Below are 18,745 nucleotides of genomic sequence, written 5' to 3' on the forward strand. Positions count from 1 at the left end.
ATGTCCTACTTAGTCCAACTTCAACTCTCAAAATGTCGTAATTTATGTCACCACATGGACACGGCTGGAGATATTATACAGAAACACACTTCTACACTACCATGCATTGAATCTACCCAACAGTGTACAAAACAGTCTAATTTTCGGTGCATTTAAAATTGAATAAACCCGCTTCAGCAATTAAAACATATCTTATGTGGTACTTTCAAAATTAAAAGAATTGTATAAAACAAATGAAACATGAAACAATTAAGAAATAAAATATTTTAAGTCGTAGTCTGTAGTTGGTCATAGCCGGTTGATTTGTGTGAAAGTCACGGGCAAACCATTTCACTGGTGGGATAGCTTCCGGCTTCAGCCGACCTCGTCTCCCAAGATCTAGTTTCTCTTTAAATATCCTTCTTTAAAATGGCCTTGCAAATATATCATACTTGCCAACCTTGAGACCTCCGATTTTGGTAGGTGGGGGGTGGGGTGGGGGCGTGGTTGGGGGCGTGGCTAAGAGGGGAGGAGTATATTTACAGCTAGAATTCACCAAGTCAAGTATTTTATATATATATTGTCATGTCTGTGTAATCATGTTTTGTTTAGTTATAGGACTCTTTAGTTTCTGTCTTTTCACTCCCTTGTCTTGTCACCATAGTTACCCATTAGTTTCACCTGTCACCTGTTTTGAGTCACGCACCTGTTGTTAATCATGTCTGTGTTATTTAAGCTTTTCATTTTCTGTTGTTCGTCCTGGAGTCATAGCCTTTCTCACCCTGCTATCCTCGCGTTTTCAAGCCCTGTTCACGGTCCCATGCCACAGTAAGTGTTTTGTTATTTTGTGTTCAGTTTCTGCCTCTGTGCAAGTTTTGTTTTCATTCGCCAAGTTTTTTTACCTCCGCCAAAGTGCGCGCTTTTCGTTTATTCTTTGTTTGATAAATAAATCATGTACCCACCTTCAAGCCATGTCCGATCCAAATTCTCTTGCATCTTGGGGAAACAAAAACTCCACAGTCCAAGTCTTGACCTTATGACTCCAGCTAATCACTTTCCCGCAAGGAATTTGGGCGAAGAAGGAAATTGGGAGTCTTTAGGAGCCATGGCGGAGCGAGACCTGATGTGGGGGCCAAATGGGAAGCTTATTCCCATTAGCTCCATTTGGTCCGAGGATGGCGCTGCTTCACCGCAATCCCGGAAGCGCCGCTCCAGACTGAGGACGTCAGGGAAGGCGAGCAGACCGCACGCAGCGCTCCCGCAGGCTCCTCCCACTCCGGGCGGAAGTAGGCTGCTGCCAGCTCCGCAGCTCCACGATGACGTCAAAGACCAGGATTTTTTTTTTCTGAATTCTTTTTCTTTTGATTCCCCGATCTCCAGGACTCAAGCCACACCCAAGTCACACAAACATTGTTTTTCACCCACAAAATCACAGGTAGAAAATAGACATTTTGGACAATTTAAAGAGGACGTTTCTGCCGAACCCCCGCCCACCCCTAGAGAGAGTTCCAGACCGCAGAGAGCGCGTCTGGTATCCGCCCCTTGAGGGGGGGGGGGGGGGGGTCGGGAGCTGTGTAGGTGGGGTGGCTCTGCATCACCATGTCAAGCCACAGCCTCCAGCACGGCCGCCACCACCAGTTTTCCGACCTGTCAAGCCACAGCCTCCAGCACGATCGCCCTCACCAGTCTTCCGACCCGTCAAGCCACAGCCTCCAGCACGACCGCCCTCACCAGTCTTCCGACCTGCCAAGCCGCAACCCCCAGCTAGGCCACCTCCACCTGCTCCAAGGCTAGCTCCACGGCTAGCACCTGTAGCTGCTCCAAGGCTAGCACCACGGCTAGCTGCTCCAAAGCTAGCACCACGGCTAGCTGCTCCAAGGCTAGCACCACGGCTAGCTGCTCCAAGGCTAGCACCTGTCGCCGCTCCAAGGCTAGCACCTGTCGCCGCTCCAAGGCTAGCACCTGTCGCCGCTCCAAGGCTAGCACCTGTCGCCGCTCCAAGGCAAAGCACCTGTCGCCGCTCCAAGGCTAGCACCTGTCGCCGCTCCACGGCTAGCACCTGTCGCCGCTCCACGGCTAGCACCTGTCGCCACACCAAGGCTAGCACCTGTCGCCGCACCAAGGCTAGCACCTGTCGCCGCACCAAGGCTTGCACCTGTCGCCGCACCAAGGCTAGCACCTGTCGCCGCACCAAGGCTAGCACCAGACCCTCCACGCCAAGACCAAGACCCTCCACGCCAAGACCAAGACCCTCCACGCCAAGTCCAAGACCCTCCACGCCAAGTCCAAGTCCAAGACCCTCCACGCCAAGTCCAAGACCAAGACCCTCCACGCCAAGTCCAAGACCAAGACCCGCCATACCAAGACCAAGACCCGCCATGCCAAGACCAAGACCCACGCCTAGGCCAAGACCAAGACGCGCCACGCCGAGCTTCGCCGCCTGACACGCCACGCCGAGCTTCGCCGCCTGACGCGCCACGCCGAGCTTTGCCGCCTGACGCGCCACGCCGAGCTTCGCCGCCTGATGCGCCACGCCGAGCTTCGCCGCCTGCATCATCTGCTGCTTCCACGCCTGCCACGATGACGACACGCCTCCCTCCTCGTCGGCCACGGATATGGCCGCTACCTGGTCGCCCGCCACGCCAAATGCGCCCACTTCCCAGTCGGCCACGAATGTGGCCATTCCCTGGGCGTCCGCCTCGCCTGCTGCAGCGGCCTTCCACTCGCCGCCGCCACCTAACTCTGCCCCGGTGGATACGGAGACACGTAATCTGGCGACCCACCGCCATGTCCCCCTCCCGCCCTCCCATGACTCTTGTTAATTTTTTTTATGGACATCTGGTATCTGTCCTTAAGGGAGGGGCTCTGTCATGTCTGTGTAATCATGTTTTGTTTAGTTATAGGACTCTTTAGTTTCTGTCTTTTCACTCCCTTGTCTTGTCACCATAGTTACCCATTAGTTTCACCTGTCATGTCACGCACCTGTTTTGAGTCACGCACCTGTTGTTAATCATGTCTGTGTTATTTAAGCTTTTCATTTTCTGTTGTTCGTCCTGGAGTCATAGCCTTTCTCACCCTGCTATCCTCGCGTTTTCAAGCCCTGTTCACGGTGCCACAGTAAGTGTTTTGTTATTTCGTGTTCAGTTTCTGCCTCTGTGCAAGTTTTGTTTTCATTCGCCAAGTTTTTTTACCTCCGCCAAAGTGCGTGCTTTTCGTTTATTCTTTGTTTGATAAATAAATCATGTACCCACCTTCAAGCCATGTCCGATCCAAATTCTCTTGCATCTTGGGAAAACAAAAACTCCACAGTCCAAATATATATATATATATATATATATATATATATATACCGTATATTACCAAATAGTAGCCCAGGCGTTTATTTCACAAAATCGATTTTGAGGACAGGCGTTTAAAAGAAGCAGGCGGTTATTTGCACAAGGCTTTTATTTATTTTTGCACCAGCCTGCACCAGGCCATTATTTGGTTACAGTTGTTACTGTCCAGTATTTTTTTTTCGTACAAAAAACTTTAAATGTAAAAGCTATTGTAAACATACAAACAACAAAACAAGAGATCAACATGAGGTAGGCTATCAAAAGACAAGAGAACAACAAGGCCTCTACATGGCACTAGTGCAACAATTGTGAAATAGAATACCAATACTAAAAATAAATAAACTTTTTAAATAAAGCAGCCTACCGGGGAAAATAAAATTATGGTACCAAGTACTCAAGTATAAAACCCACCATCAAAACAGAACAATAATACTGTCACTTAAATAAAATAAAGGCTACAGTACTCCAAGTTTTAAATAAAGCAGCATACAGGAAAAAATAAAATTATGGTACCAAGTACTCTATAAAACCATCAAAACAATAATACTGCAGCAAACGCAACCCCAGTAGCATTTTAATCTAAATTATGCAAATAACAGCCCATGGGCGGCTATTTGGACATAGGCGGTTATTAGGAAGAGGCGGTTAATTCACAAAATGGGGTCAGACCCCGGGCGGCTATTAGGACATGGGCGGTTATTTGCCCAAGGGCGTTTATTTGGTAATATACGGTATATATATATATATATATATATATATATATATATATATATATATATATATAGCTAGAATTCACTGAAAGTGAAGTATTTTCTTATATATATATATATATATATATATACATATATATATATATATATATATATATATATATATATATATATATATATATATATATATATATATATATATATATATAAGAAATACTTATATATATATATATATATATATATCCATCCATCCATCCATCTTCTTCCGCTTATCCGAGGTCGGGTCGCGGGGGAAGCAGCCTAAGCAGGGAAGCCCAGACTTCCCTCTCCCCAGCCACTTCGTCCAGCTCTTCCTGTGGGACCCCGAGGCGTTCCCAGGCCAGCCGGGAGACATAGTCTTCCCAACGTGTCCTGGGTCTTCCCCGCGGCCTCCTACCGGTCGGACGTGCCCTAAACACCTCCCTAGGGAGGCGTTCGGGTGGCATCCTGACCAGATGCCCGAACCACCTCATCTGGCTCCTCTCGATGTGGAGGAGCAGCGGCTTTACTTTGAGCTCCCCCCGGATAGCAGAGCTTCTCACTCTATCTCTAAGGGAGAGCCCCGCCACCCGGCGGAGGAAACTCATTTCGGCCGCTTGTACCCGTGATCTTGTCCTTTCGGTCAAAACCAAAAGCTCATGACCATAGGTGAAGATGGGAACGTAGATCGACCGGTAAATTGAGAGCTTTGCCTTCCGGCTCAGCTCCTTTTTCACCACAACGGATCGATACAGCGTCCGCATTACTGAAAACGCCGCACCGATCCGCCTGTCGATCTCACGATCCACTCTTCCCTCACTCGTGAACAAGACTCCGAGGTACTTGAACTCCTCCACTTGGGGCAAGATCTCCTCCCCAACCCGGAGATGGCACTCCACCCTTTTCCGGGCAAGAACCATGGACTCGGACTTGGAGGTGCTGATTCTCATCCCAGTCGCTTCACACTCGGCTGCGAACCGATCCAGTGAGAGCTGAAGATCCTGGCCAGATGAAGCCATCAGGACCACATCATCTGCAAAAAGCAGATACCTAATCTTGCAGCCACCAAACCGGATCCCCTCAACGCCTTGACTGCGCCTAGAAATTCTGTCCATAAAAGTTATGAACATAATCGGTGACAAAGGGCAGCCTTGGCGGAGTCCAACCCTCACTGGAAACGTGTCCGACTTACTGCCGGCAATGCGGACCAAGCTCTGGCACTGAGCATACAGGGAGCGGACTGCCACAATCAGACAGTCCGATACCCCATACTCTCTGGGCACTCACCACAGGACTTCCCGAGGGACACGGTCGAATGCCTTCTCCAAGTCCACAAAACACATGTAGACTGGTTGGGCAAACCCCCATGCACCCTCAAGGACCCTGCCGAGAGTATGGAGCTGGTCCACAGTTCCACGACCAGGACGAAAACCACACTGTTCCTCCTGAATCCGAGGTTCGACTATCCGGCGTAGCCTCCTCTCCAGTACACCTGAATAGACCTTACCGGGAAGGCTGAGGAGTGTGATCCCACGATAGTTAGAACACACCCTCCGGTTCACCTTCTTAAAGAAAGGAACCACCACCCCGGTCTGCCAATCCAGAGGTACCGCCCCCGATGTCCACGCGATGCTGCAGAGTCTTGTCAACCAAGACAGCCCCACAGCATCCAGAGCTATATATATATATATATATATATATATATATATATATATATATATATATATATATATATCTATCTATCTATCAAGAGGGACAGAGACAGCGCACAGTGCATGTGGATCACATGTTACCATGGCGAGAAAACATGGAGAGACTGCAAATTATCTATTCTCCACCAGTTGCAGAAAATGTGCCATCAGTACAACTGGACAGTGCTGTTTCAGTTCCATCACCAGGACCATCAGTGAGTCAGACACAAACTAGTCTCATCATTGAACCAGATTCAAGGGCTGCTGAGTTGCCATCATCAGAACCCAGATCACCCACAACAAAAACCCCACCAGTGATCCGCAGGTACCCAGAAAGGTTTCGAGTACCACCAAAAATATTTAATCTCTGAAGACAGTATAAAAATCTGTGTTAAAGATGTACAAATACTGTTTGTATAATAAGCATGTTATTGTTTACAAATGAGGGTTAAGAGTTCAGTAATAAAAAAAAAATGTGGCTTAAGTAGTTTTTTAATTGAGCTGCTGCATTTTTTGGTTGGGTTGTTTATTTCTTTTAAGTACTTCTACATTTCTAAAAGGGGAGGAATGTAATAGAGTGAACTATGTTTGTCTATTGCCATCTCCTGGTGAATGTTGGCTATAGTGTACTGGGGTTACTTTTTGGTTGGCCAACGATTTACGTGGTGTTGCGCACCTGACGTCAAGTGTGTGAGTCTGTTCTGAAGTCTACGGTAAAGAGACGTACTTCATCACCTCGCCTGGTTATTGCCTCCAACTCAATATATTACAACAACATTGCTCCATGCAGACCCTCCAGGTCCGCATGGAGCTGGAGGGGGCGTGGCCTCCAGGTCCGCCTGAGTTTCGGGAGAAAATTTGTCCCGGGAGGTTTTCGGGAGAGGCGCTGAATTTCGGGAGTATCCCGGAAAATCCGGGAGGATTGGCAAGTATGAAATATATATCTGCCACTTAATCAACGTTTTGCTCTCCTTCTTTGAGTACCGGTGAGTTTTCTAGGGCTTGTATGGTTCCGGTGCCACTTCCTGTTTTTCCAACTAGTGATTGGTTACTCACTTGGGACTCCCAAGCGAGTATCCAATCACAGGACGCGTAAATGTCAGGACCAGCTAGAAGTCCTTACTGACAACAACTCGTGATCTGATTGGCTATGGCAATTGTCTATCACCTGTATATGCCCGTTCACTTACAGTGCACAGACGCCTGCATTGTTGATTCTGAAGGTCCCCGGCAGATTTTGTACAGCATGGCAACATAAGCTAGCTGAATTCTGATTGGATACAAACTCTAACCTAAAAACAACAGCACTGGAAGCAGCATAATATGACATGAAGAGAATATGAATTCTTTTAGATATTTAGGGAAAGTAAATTAAAAATGACTTATCTTTAATTATGATCATGATTTCTGGTTAGGTTAGGCCAGCATATAAGGCCTTAGTCATTATTCACTACAAGGGGGAAAAAATCCTATTTTAGGTTTATTTGATGGGTAATATTGGTCATTGATAGCCTTAATTCTGATTTTTCTCTGTGCATTTTGCGATTTTGTTCTATTTTTCCACGTTTGCTGTTTTCACTTAATGTGCCACCGGACCTTTACACACCCCTGCCCTAAAAGTGTCTTACTATTTATCCATACATATCAGGGGGGAGGCTATTATATATTATTTGTCCATTGAACTGTATTACAAATGCATGTTACATATGATTCATTTTGCTTTAACATTCTCTCCACGAGCAATCAATACATTTGCACAATTCCATATCAAATAAAGACAATGGAGACTCGTTCATTAACTAATCGGACAATAAACAGACATTACTCTGGTTTACCGTAAAAGAGTGGGGCTGTACGTGAGCTAGCAGGTGTTTTTGCTGCCATCTTTCTGGGGGAAAATAAAGCTGGAATACACAAACTTCAGAATAAGGCACAGTTTCCAGTTGGGGGGATGCATTTTGGATTTTTCTTTAAAAAAAAAAAAAAAAAAAAAAGCTTAACTCCAACCTCCTGCAATTGACACCCCGTGGTGTGAAATTGTGAAAATGAAAAGTGGATGTTTCTGCATGCAAGACTTCGCTAAACCTCAATTCAATTAGAACACCCCCAACTTCCCACACACAAAAAAAAAAGGGGGGGGGTGGGGGGGGGGATAGGGGAACATGAGAAAATGCATGCTGTAAAAAAAAAAAAATACCAGGATTTTGCAAAGTTTATTTTCCACAGGGCAGCACGGTGGAACAGGGGTTAGTGCATGTGCCTCACAATACGAAGGTCCTGAGTAGTCTTGAGATCAATCCCAGGCTCGGGATCTTTCTGTGTGGAGTTTGCATGTTCTCCCTGTGGCTGTGTGGGTTCCCTCCTATGATGTAGTTATGCAATAAGTACTATTACATAAAAATACATACACTGTTTTGTAATTGTTTTGTAATTTTGAGTAAATTACCATCTAATATTCTCATTACTTTTACAGTACAATTTACAGTTATGAACTGTGAAATAGGGTGGCACAGGGTATAGTGCATGTGCCTCACAATATGAATGTCCTGGGTTCGATACCCGGGCTCGGGGTCTTTCTGTGTGGAGTTTGCATGTTCTCCCCGTGACTGCGTGGGTTCCCTCCGGGTACTCCGGCTTCCTACCACCTCCAAAGACATGCACCTGGGGATAGGTTGATTGGCAATACTAAATTGGCCCTAGTGTGTGAATATGAGTGTGAATGTTGTCTGTTTATCTGTGTTGGCCCTGCGATGAGGTGGCGACTTGTCCAGGGTGTACGCCGCCTTCCGCCCGAATGCAGCTGAGATAGGCTCCAGCACCCCCTGCCACCCCAAAAGAGACAAGCGGTAGAAAATGGATGGATGGATGGATATTTTCCACATTAAAATACTGTGATCAAAATGTACTGTAACCTTGCAACAGATGACTGTAAAAAAATATGATATCCTTATAATTCTCAGCAATGAACTGTTATTTCAAAGTAAAATACTGTATCAAAGTCCTTTGTAATTTGTAAAAACAAATGACTGAAAATTCAAAATGATTTGATGCTTAAGGGTTTTCGTAGGCTACGGAGCGCATACGTTCACAGTAAGTAGCGGTATGCTGTTTGAAAAGAGAGAGAAATTAACAATACAATTACACTTGTGAAGTTACAGCATTTAGTTTTAAGTTTACTGTAATTTACCGTAAAATCACAGCTCTGCAGTTCGAGTAAAATGCCGTAAAGATATTTCACAGTTCCATCCATCCATCCATTTTCTACCGCTTGTCCCTTTTCGTGGTTGTTGGTGGGTGCTGGAGCCTATCTCAGCTGCATTCGGGCGGTAGGTGGGGTACACCCTGGACAAGTCACCACCTCATCGCAGGGCCAACACAGATAGACAGACAACATTCACACTCACATTCACACACTAGGGCCAATTTAGTGTTGCCAATCAACTTATCCCCAGGTGCATGTCTTTGGAGGTGGGAGGAAGCCGGAGTACCCGGAGGGAACCCACGCAGTCACGGGGAGAACATGCAAACTCCACACAGAAAGATCCCGAGCCCGGGTTGAACCCAGGACCTTGGTATTGTGAGGCACATGCACTAACAATTTTATTGGAAAAAAATACAGTGTACACAAATTCAGTGTAAACAAACAGTGTATAAAAATTATATGATAAATATTCAGTGTATAAAAACACTTCCTGCTTTCCTAAAGTGCAACTTCTGATTGGATAGGTAGTGACAAGTGAGTATCCAATCACAGGACGCGTAAATGTTACGTTCGACTTGAGACTAGCTAGAAGGCCTTACTGACAACAACTCGTAATCTGATTGGCTGTCGCATTTATTTATCAACTGTATGTGCCCGTTCACTTACAGTGCACGGACACCCGTATTGTTGATTCTGAATGCTCCGTGCAGATTTCGGACAGCATGACAACATAAGCTAGCTGAATTCTGATTGGATAAAAACTCTAACCTAAAAACAACAGCAATGGAAGGAGCATAATATTACATGAAGAGAATATGAATACTTTTAGATATTTAAGGAAAGTAAACTAAAAATTACTTTTATCTTTAATTATGATCATGATTTCTGTTTATGTTAGGCCATCAGAGAAGGCCTTGCCGGCCCTGACGGCACACCACTGCTTTGATCCCCCTTAGCCACAATTTAAGAGGCAACTACTGGTCTGTGATTTCAGTCAGATGTTCAACTAGCTTAGCAAATCACCTGTTGATCATATTTAAAGTGTTTATTGTTAACATAGATCTGAACATGTTTTAGGATCATCATAACCTTCTATGGGGCAGCACGGTGGTACAGGGGTTAGTGCATGTGCCTCACAATACGAAGGTCCTGAGTTCAATCCCGGGCTTGTAGTTTGCATGTTTTCCCCGTGACTGCGTGGTACTCCGGCTTCCTCCCACATCCAAAGACATGCACCTGGGGATAGGTTGATTGGCAACACTAAACTGGCCCTAGTGTGTGAATGTGAGTGTGAATGTTGTCTGTCTATCTGTGTTGGCCCTGTGATGAGGTGGCGACTTGTCCAGGGTGTACACCGCCTTCCGCCCGAATGCAGCTGAGATAGGCTCCAGCACCCCCCGCGACGCCGAAAGGGACAAGCGGTAGAAAATGGATGGATGGATAACCTTCTATTTTGAAACACTCCATTAATGTAGCTGGGATAGGCCCCTGCACCCCCGCGACCAAGCGGTACAAAATGGATGGATTAAAAGAAGGCACCACCACTCCTTGATCAAAGGCATGTCCATCTGAAAACATGTGCCAGTGGTGAGAAGAATTATTATCATGATTTTTTTCTCAAAATAAATATTATGTTGCCACAAAGACCAACTATAGGATACCACATTTCTTTTTTGTTTAACATTTTCGATTAAACTTACCTCATGGAAAGCAAACCCCTGCCTTGTCACAATGGAAAGAGCATACTATAACATAGGAGATAGAAAACAAGGCAAATGTATTGATCAATTAACATTGTTGACTGATGCCAAGAAATAAATAAACTTACACCTTACCATAAGCATAACAATCCCAGTCATTCCCTGATGTCTGGCGTGACAAGCCCTAAAATTAACCAAAATAAAAGTGGACATTACTGTACAGGCAATAGGAGGGTTGCATATGACGTCACATCCGTTTTCCTTCTTCACGGCTTAATTCACATGATGGTCAAGCAGCTTGAGCGTAGCATTAGAACAAGTGAGAGTGAGTGTAGAGTTTGAGCAAAAAATGCCTTATTTTTGTTTTGTTCTTGGGTGTTCCAATCGTTGAGAGATAGGAAAGAGCGTTCATAGAGTCCCGAAAGCAATGGTTCATAAAGGTAATAAAGTGAGGAAAAAACAGAAGTGCGCTGAAGGAAAATGGCTCTTAAAAATATCATGTTCATCATCTTTTAGCGTCATTATAGCATATTTGGTGATATTTGTTACGCTGTAAAATACTGTTTCGAAAAAAACATTTATAAAGTCCAACAAACAAATGTGAGTCACGTTTGATACTTACATGCCTACCGCATCCAGTATTGATAAGGAATATCCATATTACTTAGACTTAGACATTGTTCCTCCCTTTAGAACATTGGGCGACGAGTCCCATCCTTTTTCTCCGGTCTCTGGCGGCTCTTCTTGCTCCGTGGCAGCTGACACCCATCTCCTTCTGGCATCCAGTCCATTGCCACACTTGCCGGTCTCTTTTGGCAGTCTGAGTATGTGCCCCATTATTCTCCTTCTCCTTTCGGAGACAATGTCAGACAGTGCTGCTCCACCTGCCCTTCTCATCACCTCCTCGTTGGAGATGTGGTCTCTTCAGGAGATCTTCAGGATGGATCTGAGGCATCGTCGATGGAAGACATCCAGCTTGTTGGTGATACTGGCTGTCTTCATCCATGTCTCACAGGCGTAGGTTGCTGTTGGTATGACCACTGACATGTAGAGGCGTAGCTTGATGGTCGTAGTGATGGCTTTGGAGGACCAGATGTTTCGAAGCCGTTGGAACACTTCTGCAGCTTTGCCAGTTCTGTTATTGACGTCTTTCTCCACGTCTCCTGTACTTGAGATGTTACTTCCAAGATAGGTGAAGTCGTCAACATACTCTATGTCATGTTCGTCTATAGTGAGTGGTGGAAAGTGTTGTATTTGTCCAACGGCCAGGGCCTTGGTCTTTTCTTGGCTTATCCATAGTCCGACTTCTTCTCTTTGCTCATGGAGATTGTTGGTCATCTCTTGGGGTGCACGCTGAGTATGGCTAACCAGAGCCAGGTCATCCGTAAAGTCTAGGTCGGTTAATCTGCCCCCTCCCCACATGATGCCAAAGTTTGCCCCGGTGACGGACTTCTTCATCACAAAGTCAATGACATTTATAAACAGCAATGGCGACAGGATGTAACCCTGCCTCACAATGTTCCCAATGTCAACGTCATTGGTTGTGCCGTTGTTAGTTTTGACTCTGCAAGCAGAGTTGTGGTACAGCGATCCATATTGGTATCAATGAAATCCTTACGATATACATCCCTACCAACCATAAATAAATGCAACAATTACAGTTAATACGTGTGATCGGTATCGGGTAATCTTACTCATGGATGATCGGATTTGCCAGCATATGCTGAAAGATCAAAATATTTTTTCCTTCCACTACCCCGGAATGTCACAATTTCATGTCCATGCTTCCAAAGGGCCGAGGAACCCAATTCAAGCCTTCGCTCTCATGTCCAACATAACTCTTTCCTCTAATCTGAAATGCCTGAGGATTAAACAGACAGCCAACTCTCCATCCCTAATTCTGTAAATCCCCCCAAAACCCCCCCCCTCCCAATCGGCCCCCTCTTAACGTGTAGTGCCAGACTCGTCATTTTGAGACCGTAAACATGATGTCGGAAGGGCAGAGAGAGGAGTGTGGGGCGGGGATGGATTAGATTAAGTTGGTCCAAATTCAAGGGATCACCCGCAGTAGCCTGGGGTGACAGATCAAAAAATATGCTGGTGTGAGCAAGCAAGAGAGAGAGAGAGAGATGGTCATGCAATCAGAAATAGAAATGCAGCTTGTTGCAATTGCTGTTGAGAATTTTTACCCCGTAATTCTCCACACACTACCCTTCAATAGGCGATTGTAGTTTGGAAGCCTTAGTTTCATCTGGCCCGAAGTCATTTTGGATTCTAACTTGTCCACTTAAACGGAAAGTAGCATGCTGATAGACTTTGGACTTTTATGTGATTATTGAGCACGGGACAAACCAGGAGAAAGGGGTGGGGGTGATGGGAAACATCAACAAGACATCTGGAAGAAAAAGTGACAAGGTAAGAAAGTGATCACTTTTATCTGGGAAATACACTTTCTTATCAAAGGGTGTTGATTGAATGCACTGTTTTTATTGATACTTTTATTATTTAAATGCAGAGCCATAACTCCCAAGTAAATGCAGCGATACCTCGGTTTAGTTAGCTATCCGTTCCAAAAGGTGCTTTTGGTTATTCTCATTCATCCAGATCGATGTATTCTCAGGGCATTGAACAGTTCAGATTGTTTTTGAAAAAGTTTGACCTCTCATCAAAGCAGGCTTTATAAGCTCATGTTCACAGACTAGATACTGTAGGACAACTCTGGTCCAAGGGGATGGTGCAGGATTCAAAGTATGTATCCCCTAAAGTGATGAAATGCCACAACAAGAATGGTTTGGCTTTTTGTGGTGCAAAACGACTAGGGATGCAACGATTAGCCAGTTTTATTATTAACCGTGATTAAAAAAGTGTCACGGTTATTTAATCGCAAAGGCTCCACTACACCGTGTGTTTCAGTCTTCCTCACTTACTAGAAACAGACATTATGCTGGTTAGTTTTTTTTGGCACAACCTGTTCAAAACAAATCGAAAGACACGTTAGTATGCTACATTACATTAAAAATGGCAGCAGGACAAAGCAGTGAACTTTTCCCAACCAAAAAAAGGTTGAAGGTGACTTGGGAAACATGAGAGACGACGGCTCACCCATTTGCAAAACCTGCAAATACAGTGGTGTCAAACGTACGGCCCGAGGGCCGGATCAGCCCCGCGAAAAGGTTTTATCTGGCCCGCGGGATGAGTTTGCTAAGTATAAAAATTAACCTGAAATTTTTGAATGAAATAAACTGCTGTTCGAAATGTGTCCACTGGATGTCGCAATATCAATTATTTGTATATTTGTAGATTATGCTACATATGCACAAAATAAACCACATGATGTTAGTACATCAGTCGACGAAAATGCTCAAACTACATGAATAAGATACTGTAATTTTATTTTGATATAACATTTTTTATCTTGATAGATTAACACCAAAGAGTTGACTGATGAACATTATCACATAATTTATTCAGAAAATATAAATAACGACAAATAAAGATAGAATACTATTAACCGCAACATGTAAGTGTAAAAAAAACAACAACATTAGGATTTGTACATTTTCAGAATGTGCTTGTTCTATTTTTAAATAAAGAAAACGATCTGAAGTTGTCTTTATTTTTAAGTTATCATGCCGGGATTTTACCAGTTTGGCCCGCTTGGGAGTAGATTTTTCTCCATGTGGTCCCCGATCTAAAATTAGTTTGACACCCCTGCGCTAATACGTCCAATATGGTGCAGCTTTGCAAGGCAAAGTAAAGGTAAGACATAATAACGCAGTTAAATTAGGTTTGTAGCAGGTTATTTCATGAGGAATCTGTCAAGACTTGGTCCTGGGTGTTTGCTTTTCCGGGATGCAACGGAAAGTTGGCACGGGCGAGACGGGAACCAAGGTACATGATTTATTTATTAACTATAAATACAAAAAAAGGATCAAACAAAAAGCGCGCACAGTGGCGGAGAATAAACTATGAACAATTAAACAAAAACATTAACTGTGGCTTGAAAAACAAAAACTTACTTGGCATGGAACCGGCATGAAAAAAGAGCAGCAAGGATCATAAGGGTGTGCAGAAGCATATATGGGGTGTGAGGTCGTCAGGCCGAACAACAGAAAATGAATTAACTTAAATACTATGGACATGATTAACGAAAACAGGTGCGTGACTCAAGACGTGAAACAGGTGCGTGACGTGACAGGTGAAAACTAATGGTTGCTATGGTGACCAGACAAGGGAGTGAAAAGACAAACTAAACAAAACATGACTTAAAACAAAACATGATAATACAGACATGACAGAACCCCTCCCTTAAGGACAGATACCAGATGTCCAAGAAAAAAACTTAACAAAAGTCATGGGAGGGCGGGAGGGGGACATGGCGGTGGGTCGTCAGACCACGTGTCCCCGTATCCACCGGGGCAGAGTTAGGTGGCGGCGGCGAGTGGAACGCCGCTGCAGCAGGCGAGGCGGGCGCCCAGGGAATGGCCACATTCGTGGCCGACTGGGAGGTGGGCGCACTTGGCGTGGCGGGCGACCAGGTAGCGGCCATATCCGTGGCCGACGAGGAGGCAGGCGCGTCGTCATCGTGGCAGGGCGTGGTGAGTCAGGTGGCGAAGCTCGGCGTGGCGCGTCAGGCGGCGAAGCTCGGCGTGGCGCGTCAGGCGGCGAAGCTCGGCGTGGCGCGTCAGGCGGCGAAGCTCGGCGTGGGTCTTGGTCTTGGTCTTGGCATGGCAGGTCTTGGTCTTGGCATGGCGGGTCTTGGTCTTGGCATGGCGGGTCTTGGTCTTGGCATGGCGGGTCTTGGTCTTGGCATGGCGGGTCTTGGTCTTGGCATGGCAGGTCTTGGTCTTGGTCTTGGTCTTGGCATGGCGGGTCTTGGTCTAGGTCTTGGCATGGCGGGTCTTGGTCCAGGTCTTGGCATGGCGGGTCTTGGTCCAGGTCTTGGCATGGCGGGTCTTGGTCTAGGTCTTGGCATGGTGGGTCTTGGTCTTGGTCTTGGCATGGCGGGTCTTGGTCTTGGTCTTGGCATGGCGGGTCTTGGTCTTGGTCTTGGCTTGGCGGGTCTTGGTCTTGGTCTTGGTTTGGCGGGTCTTGGCATGGCGTGTCTTGGTCTTGGCATGGCGTGTCTTGGTCTTGGCATGGCGTGTCTTGGTCTTGGTCTTGGCTTAGCGGGTCTTGGTCTTGGTCTTGGTCTTGGCATGGCGGGTCTTGGTCTTGGTCTTGGCATGGCGGGTCTTGGTCTTGGCGTGGAGGGTCTTGGTCTTGGACTTGTTGAGCTGGTACCGGAGTTTGGCGTCGTGGAGCTGGTACCGGAGCTTGGCGTCGTTGAGCTGGTACCGGAGCTTGGCGTCGTGGAGCTGGTACCGGAGCTTGGCGTCGTGGAGCTGGTACCGGAGCTTGGCGTCGTGGAGCTGGTACCGGAGCTTGGCGTCGTGGAGCTACTGGTGCAGGTGGAGGTGGTCTAGCTGGGGGTTGCGGCTTGGCATGGTGCAAGACCGGTGGTGGTGGCCGTGCTGGAGGCTGTGGCTTGGCAGGTCGGAAGACTGGTGGTGGCGGCCGTGCTGGAGGCTGTGGCTTGGCATGGTAATGCCGAGCCACCCCACCAACACAGCTCCCGACCCCAGCCCCCCCCTCAAGGGGCGGATACCAGACGCGCTCCCTGCGGTCTGGAACTCTCTGTAGGGGTGGGCGGAGGAGGGCAGAAACTTCCCCATTAAATTGTCCAAATTGTTTTGTTTTTTTATCCCCCACCTGGGGTTGTGTGGGCGGAAAAAAAGAAAAAAATTGTGACGGGGGCGGGACTTGAGTCTTGGGGTGCGGGGCATGAGTCTTGGGGGGCGGGGCATGAAATATGGGACGTGGCTTGGACTGATTAGACCTGATCTCTAAAAACATGTTTTGATAATGATTTATCAAAGTCATGCCATTAGTGTCTTTTGTTGGAGGCGGGTGTTCAAAAGAAAAAGAGTTGGAAAAAAAATCCTGGGCTGTGATGTCATCCTGGGGAAGCCGGGCAGACTGCTGCTTGCTTCCGCCCGGAGGGGGCGGGGCTTGTGGGAGCGGCGTGTCCTGCTGGCTCGCAGAAGTCTTTCCTGGCGTCCCTCGTCTTTGGCGGCGCTTCCGTGGCTGAGGTGACGTACCGATCGGCACCAACTTGCCTCCATTCCCCCACATCATCCCCCTGCGCTCCCTGGGGAAAAAGCGCAGCGTCTCTGCCTCCATGGCTCGCAGCACCTCCCAAGAAGCCTCATCCAAATTGTCCAAATCGGCCAACTTACATGCGGAAAAGCGGGTCTGCTGACGACCTACTGTCAAGACTTGGTCCTGGGTGTTTGCTTTTCCGGGATGCAACGGAAAGTTGGCACGGGCGAGACGGGAACCAAGGTACATGATTTATTTATTAACTATATATACAAAAAAAGGATCAAACAAAAAGCGCGCACAGTGGCGGAGAATAAACTATGAACAATTAAACAAAAACATTAACTGTGGCTTGAAAAACAAAAACTTACTTGGCATGGAACCGGCATGAAAAAAGAGCAGCAAGGATCATAAGGGTGTGCAGAAGCATATATGGGGTGTGAGGTCGTCAGGCCGAACAACAGAAAATGAATTAACTTAAATACTATGGACATGATTAACGAAAACAGGTGCGTGACTCAAAACGTGAAACAGGTGCGTGACGTGACAGGTGAAAACTAATGGTTGCTATGGTGACCAGACAAGGGAGTGAAAAGACAGGAACTAAACAAAACATGACTTATAACAAAACATGATAATACAGACATGACAGAATCGAGTTGAATACAACAAACAGCTAAAATTATGTACAAAACAAACTATAACCTGTTACCCACGAATGTTCAACAATTATTCTCAACAAAAGAGGATAAATAAAACCTTAGAGAAAAACGCAATTTAAAACACTAGTATGCATGTACTTACATTAAGTCAGGGGTCGGCAACCCAAAATGTTGAAAGAGCCATATTGGAACAAAAATACCACAAAAAAAAGGAGCCGCAAAAAATAAAAGCCTTATATAAGTGATATAATTAAGGCAACACATGATGTAAGTGTCTATATTAGCTATATTAGCCTACTATCCATAGCTGACGCAAATCTTTGTTGACAGAAATTATGTATTTGAATTTTTATTGTACACATTTTTGCAATATCGGAAATCATTAGTAAAATGGAGGCTTCTCACAGGATGAGATAACTTCTGGAAATTACTGGCTCAAAATGGTATAGATGTGTGTGTCCAAGTTTAATGAAACAGCAGGCCTTCTTCTAATGGATTTATTACAACTTTGCAAGCTGGGTAACGTTTCCTGTGGTCTGGAACAACATCAGAAAGTCAGCCAATATTACATACAGATAATGTGCCATGAACGATGCAAATATAAATTAAATTCACAGAGGACATAAGTAAAGGAAATTAAACAAGCTCAAATATACCTACAAACAAGACATAATGATGAAATATGTACATACAGCTAGCATGTTAGCATCGATTAGCTTGCAGTCATGCAGTGATCAAATATGCCTGATAAGCACTCCAGCAAGTACATACAATCAACAAAGCCCACCTTTGTGCAATCAAGCACAGCATAAAATGTTTGGTGGACAAATTTAGACGAAAAAGGAGTGGCATAAAACACATCTTTCTGTGGCAGCATCGGAGAAAGTTGTACATGTAAACAAACTACGATGAGTTCATATTTCGCTGAAATTAGTAGGACAAAACGTTGCTTGCCAAATACTCTCATCAGTGAAGAATGTTTAATACAAACAGTGGGATTTCTAACAATTAGGAAGGTTTGTGTCATGTTTGTTCTCCTACAGAAAATATATTTAAACAAAAAATAAAAAACATTCTTCATCTTTTTCTATTCTCACACATCTCTGAAAGAGGTCCAGGGATGCGGCTCTAGAGCCGTGAGTTGCTGACCCCCGCATTAAGTCAATCATAACTGACTTAACTATTCATGAAGAGAACTGTTGTATTTAGGTTGATTTGATGTAAATTGTGTACAAATTGAGAACAGGTAGTGAACATATGTGTGAGTAATTGCTGTGCAGTAGAACGGGGCTAGGATTAAATAA

General features: G+C 45.5%; 1 protein-coding gene across 5 annotated transcripts in view; it reads left to right on the plus strand.

Annotated features, from left to right (window-relative positions):
* Positions 1 to 18,745, plus strand: part of cabp2a (calcium binding protein 2a) — a 74,088-nt gene that overhangs the window by 26,060 nt on the left and 29,283 nt on the right. Inside the window, exon 1 of one of the 5 annotated variants that reach the window (XM_061977047.1) lies at positions 12,646 to 13,053. The exons of 3 other annotated variants lie outside the window; for them this stretch is intronic. In XM_061977047.1, coding sequence (XP_061833031.1) covers positions 13,012 to 13,053 — 42 coding nt within the window. In that variant the 5' untranslated portion in view covers positions 12,646 to 13,011. Of the gene's footprint in view, positions 1 to 12,645; positions 13,054 to 18,745 lie in introns of those variants that run through there. One more of the 5 variants, XM_061977051.1, reaches the window with a different exon arrangement.

This window comes from Nerophis lumbriciformis, linkage group LG16 (assembly GCF_033978685.3).
Source record: "Nerophis lumbriciformis linkage group LG16, RoL_Nlum_v2.1, whole genome shotgun sequence".
Classification (NCBI taxonomy): domain Eukaryota; kingdom Metazoa; phylum Chordata; class Actinopteri; order Syngnathiformes; family Syngnathidae; genus Nerophis; species Nerophis lumbriciformis.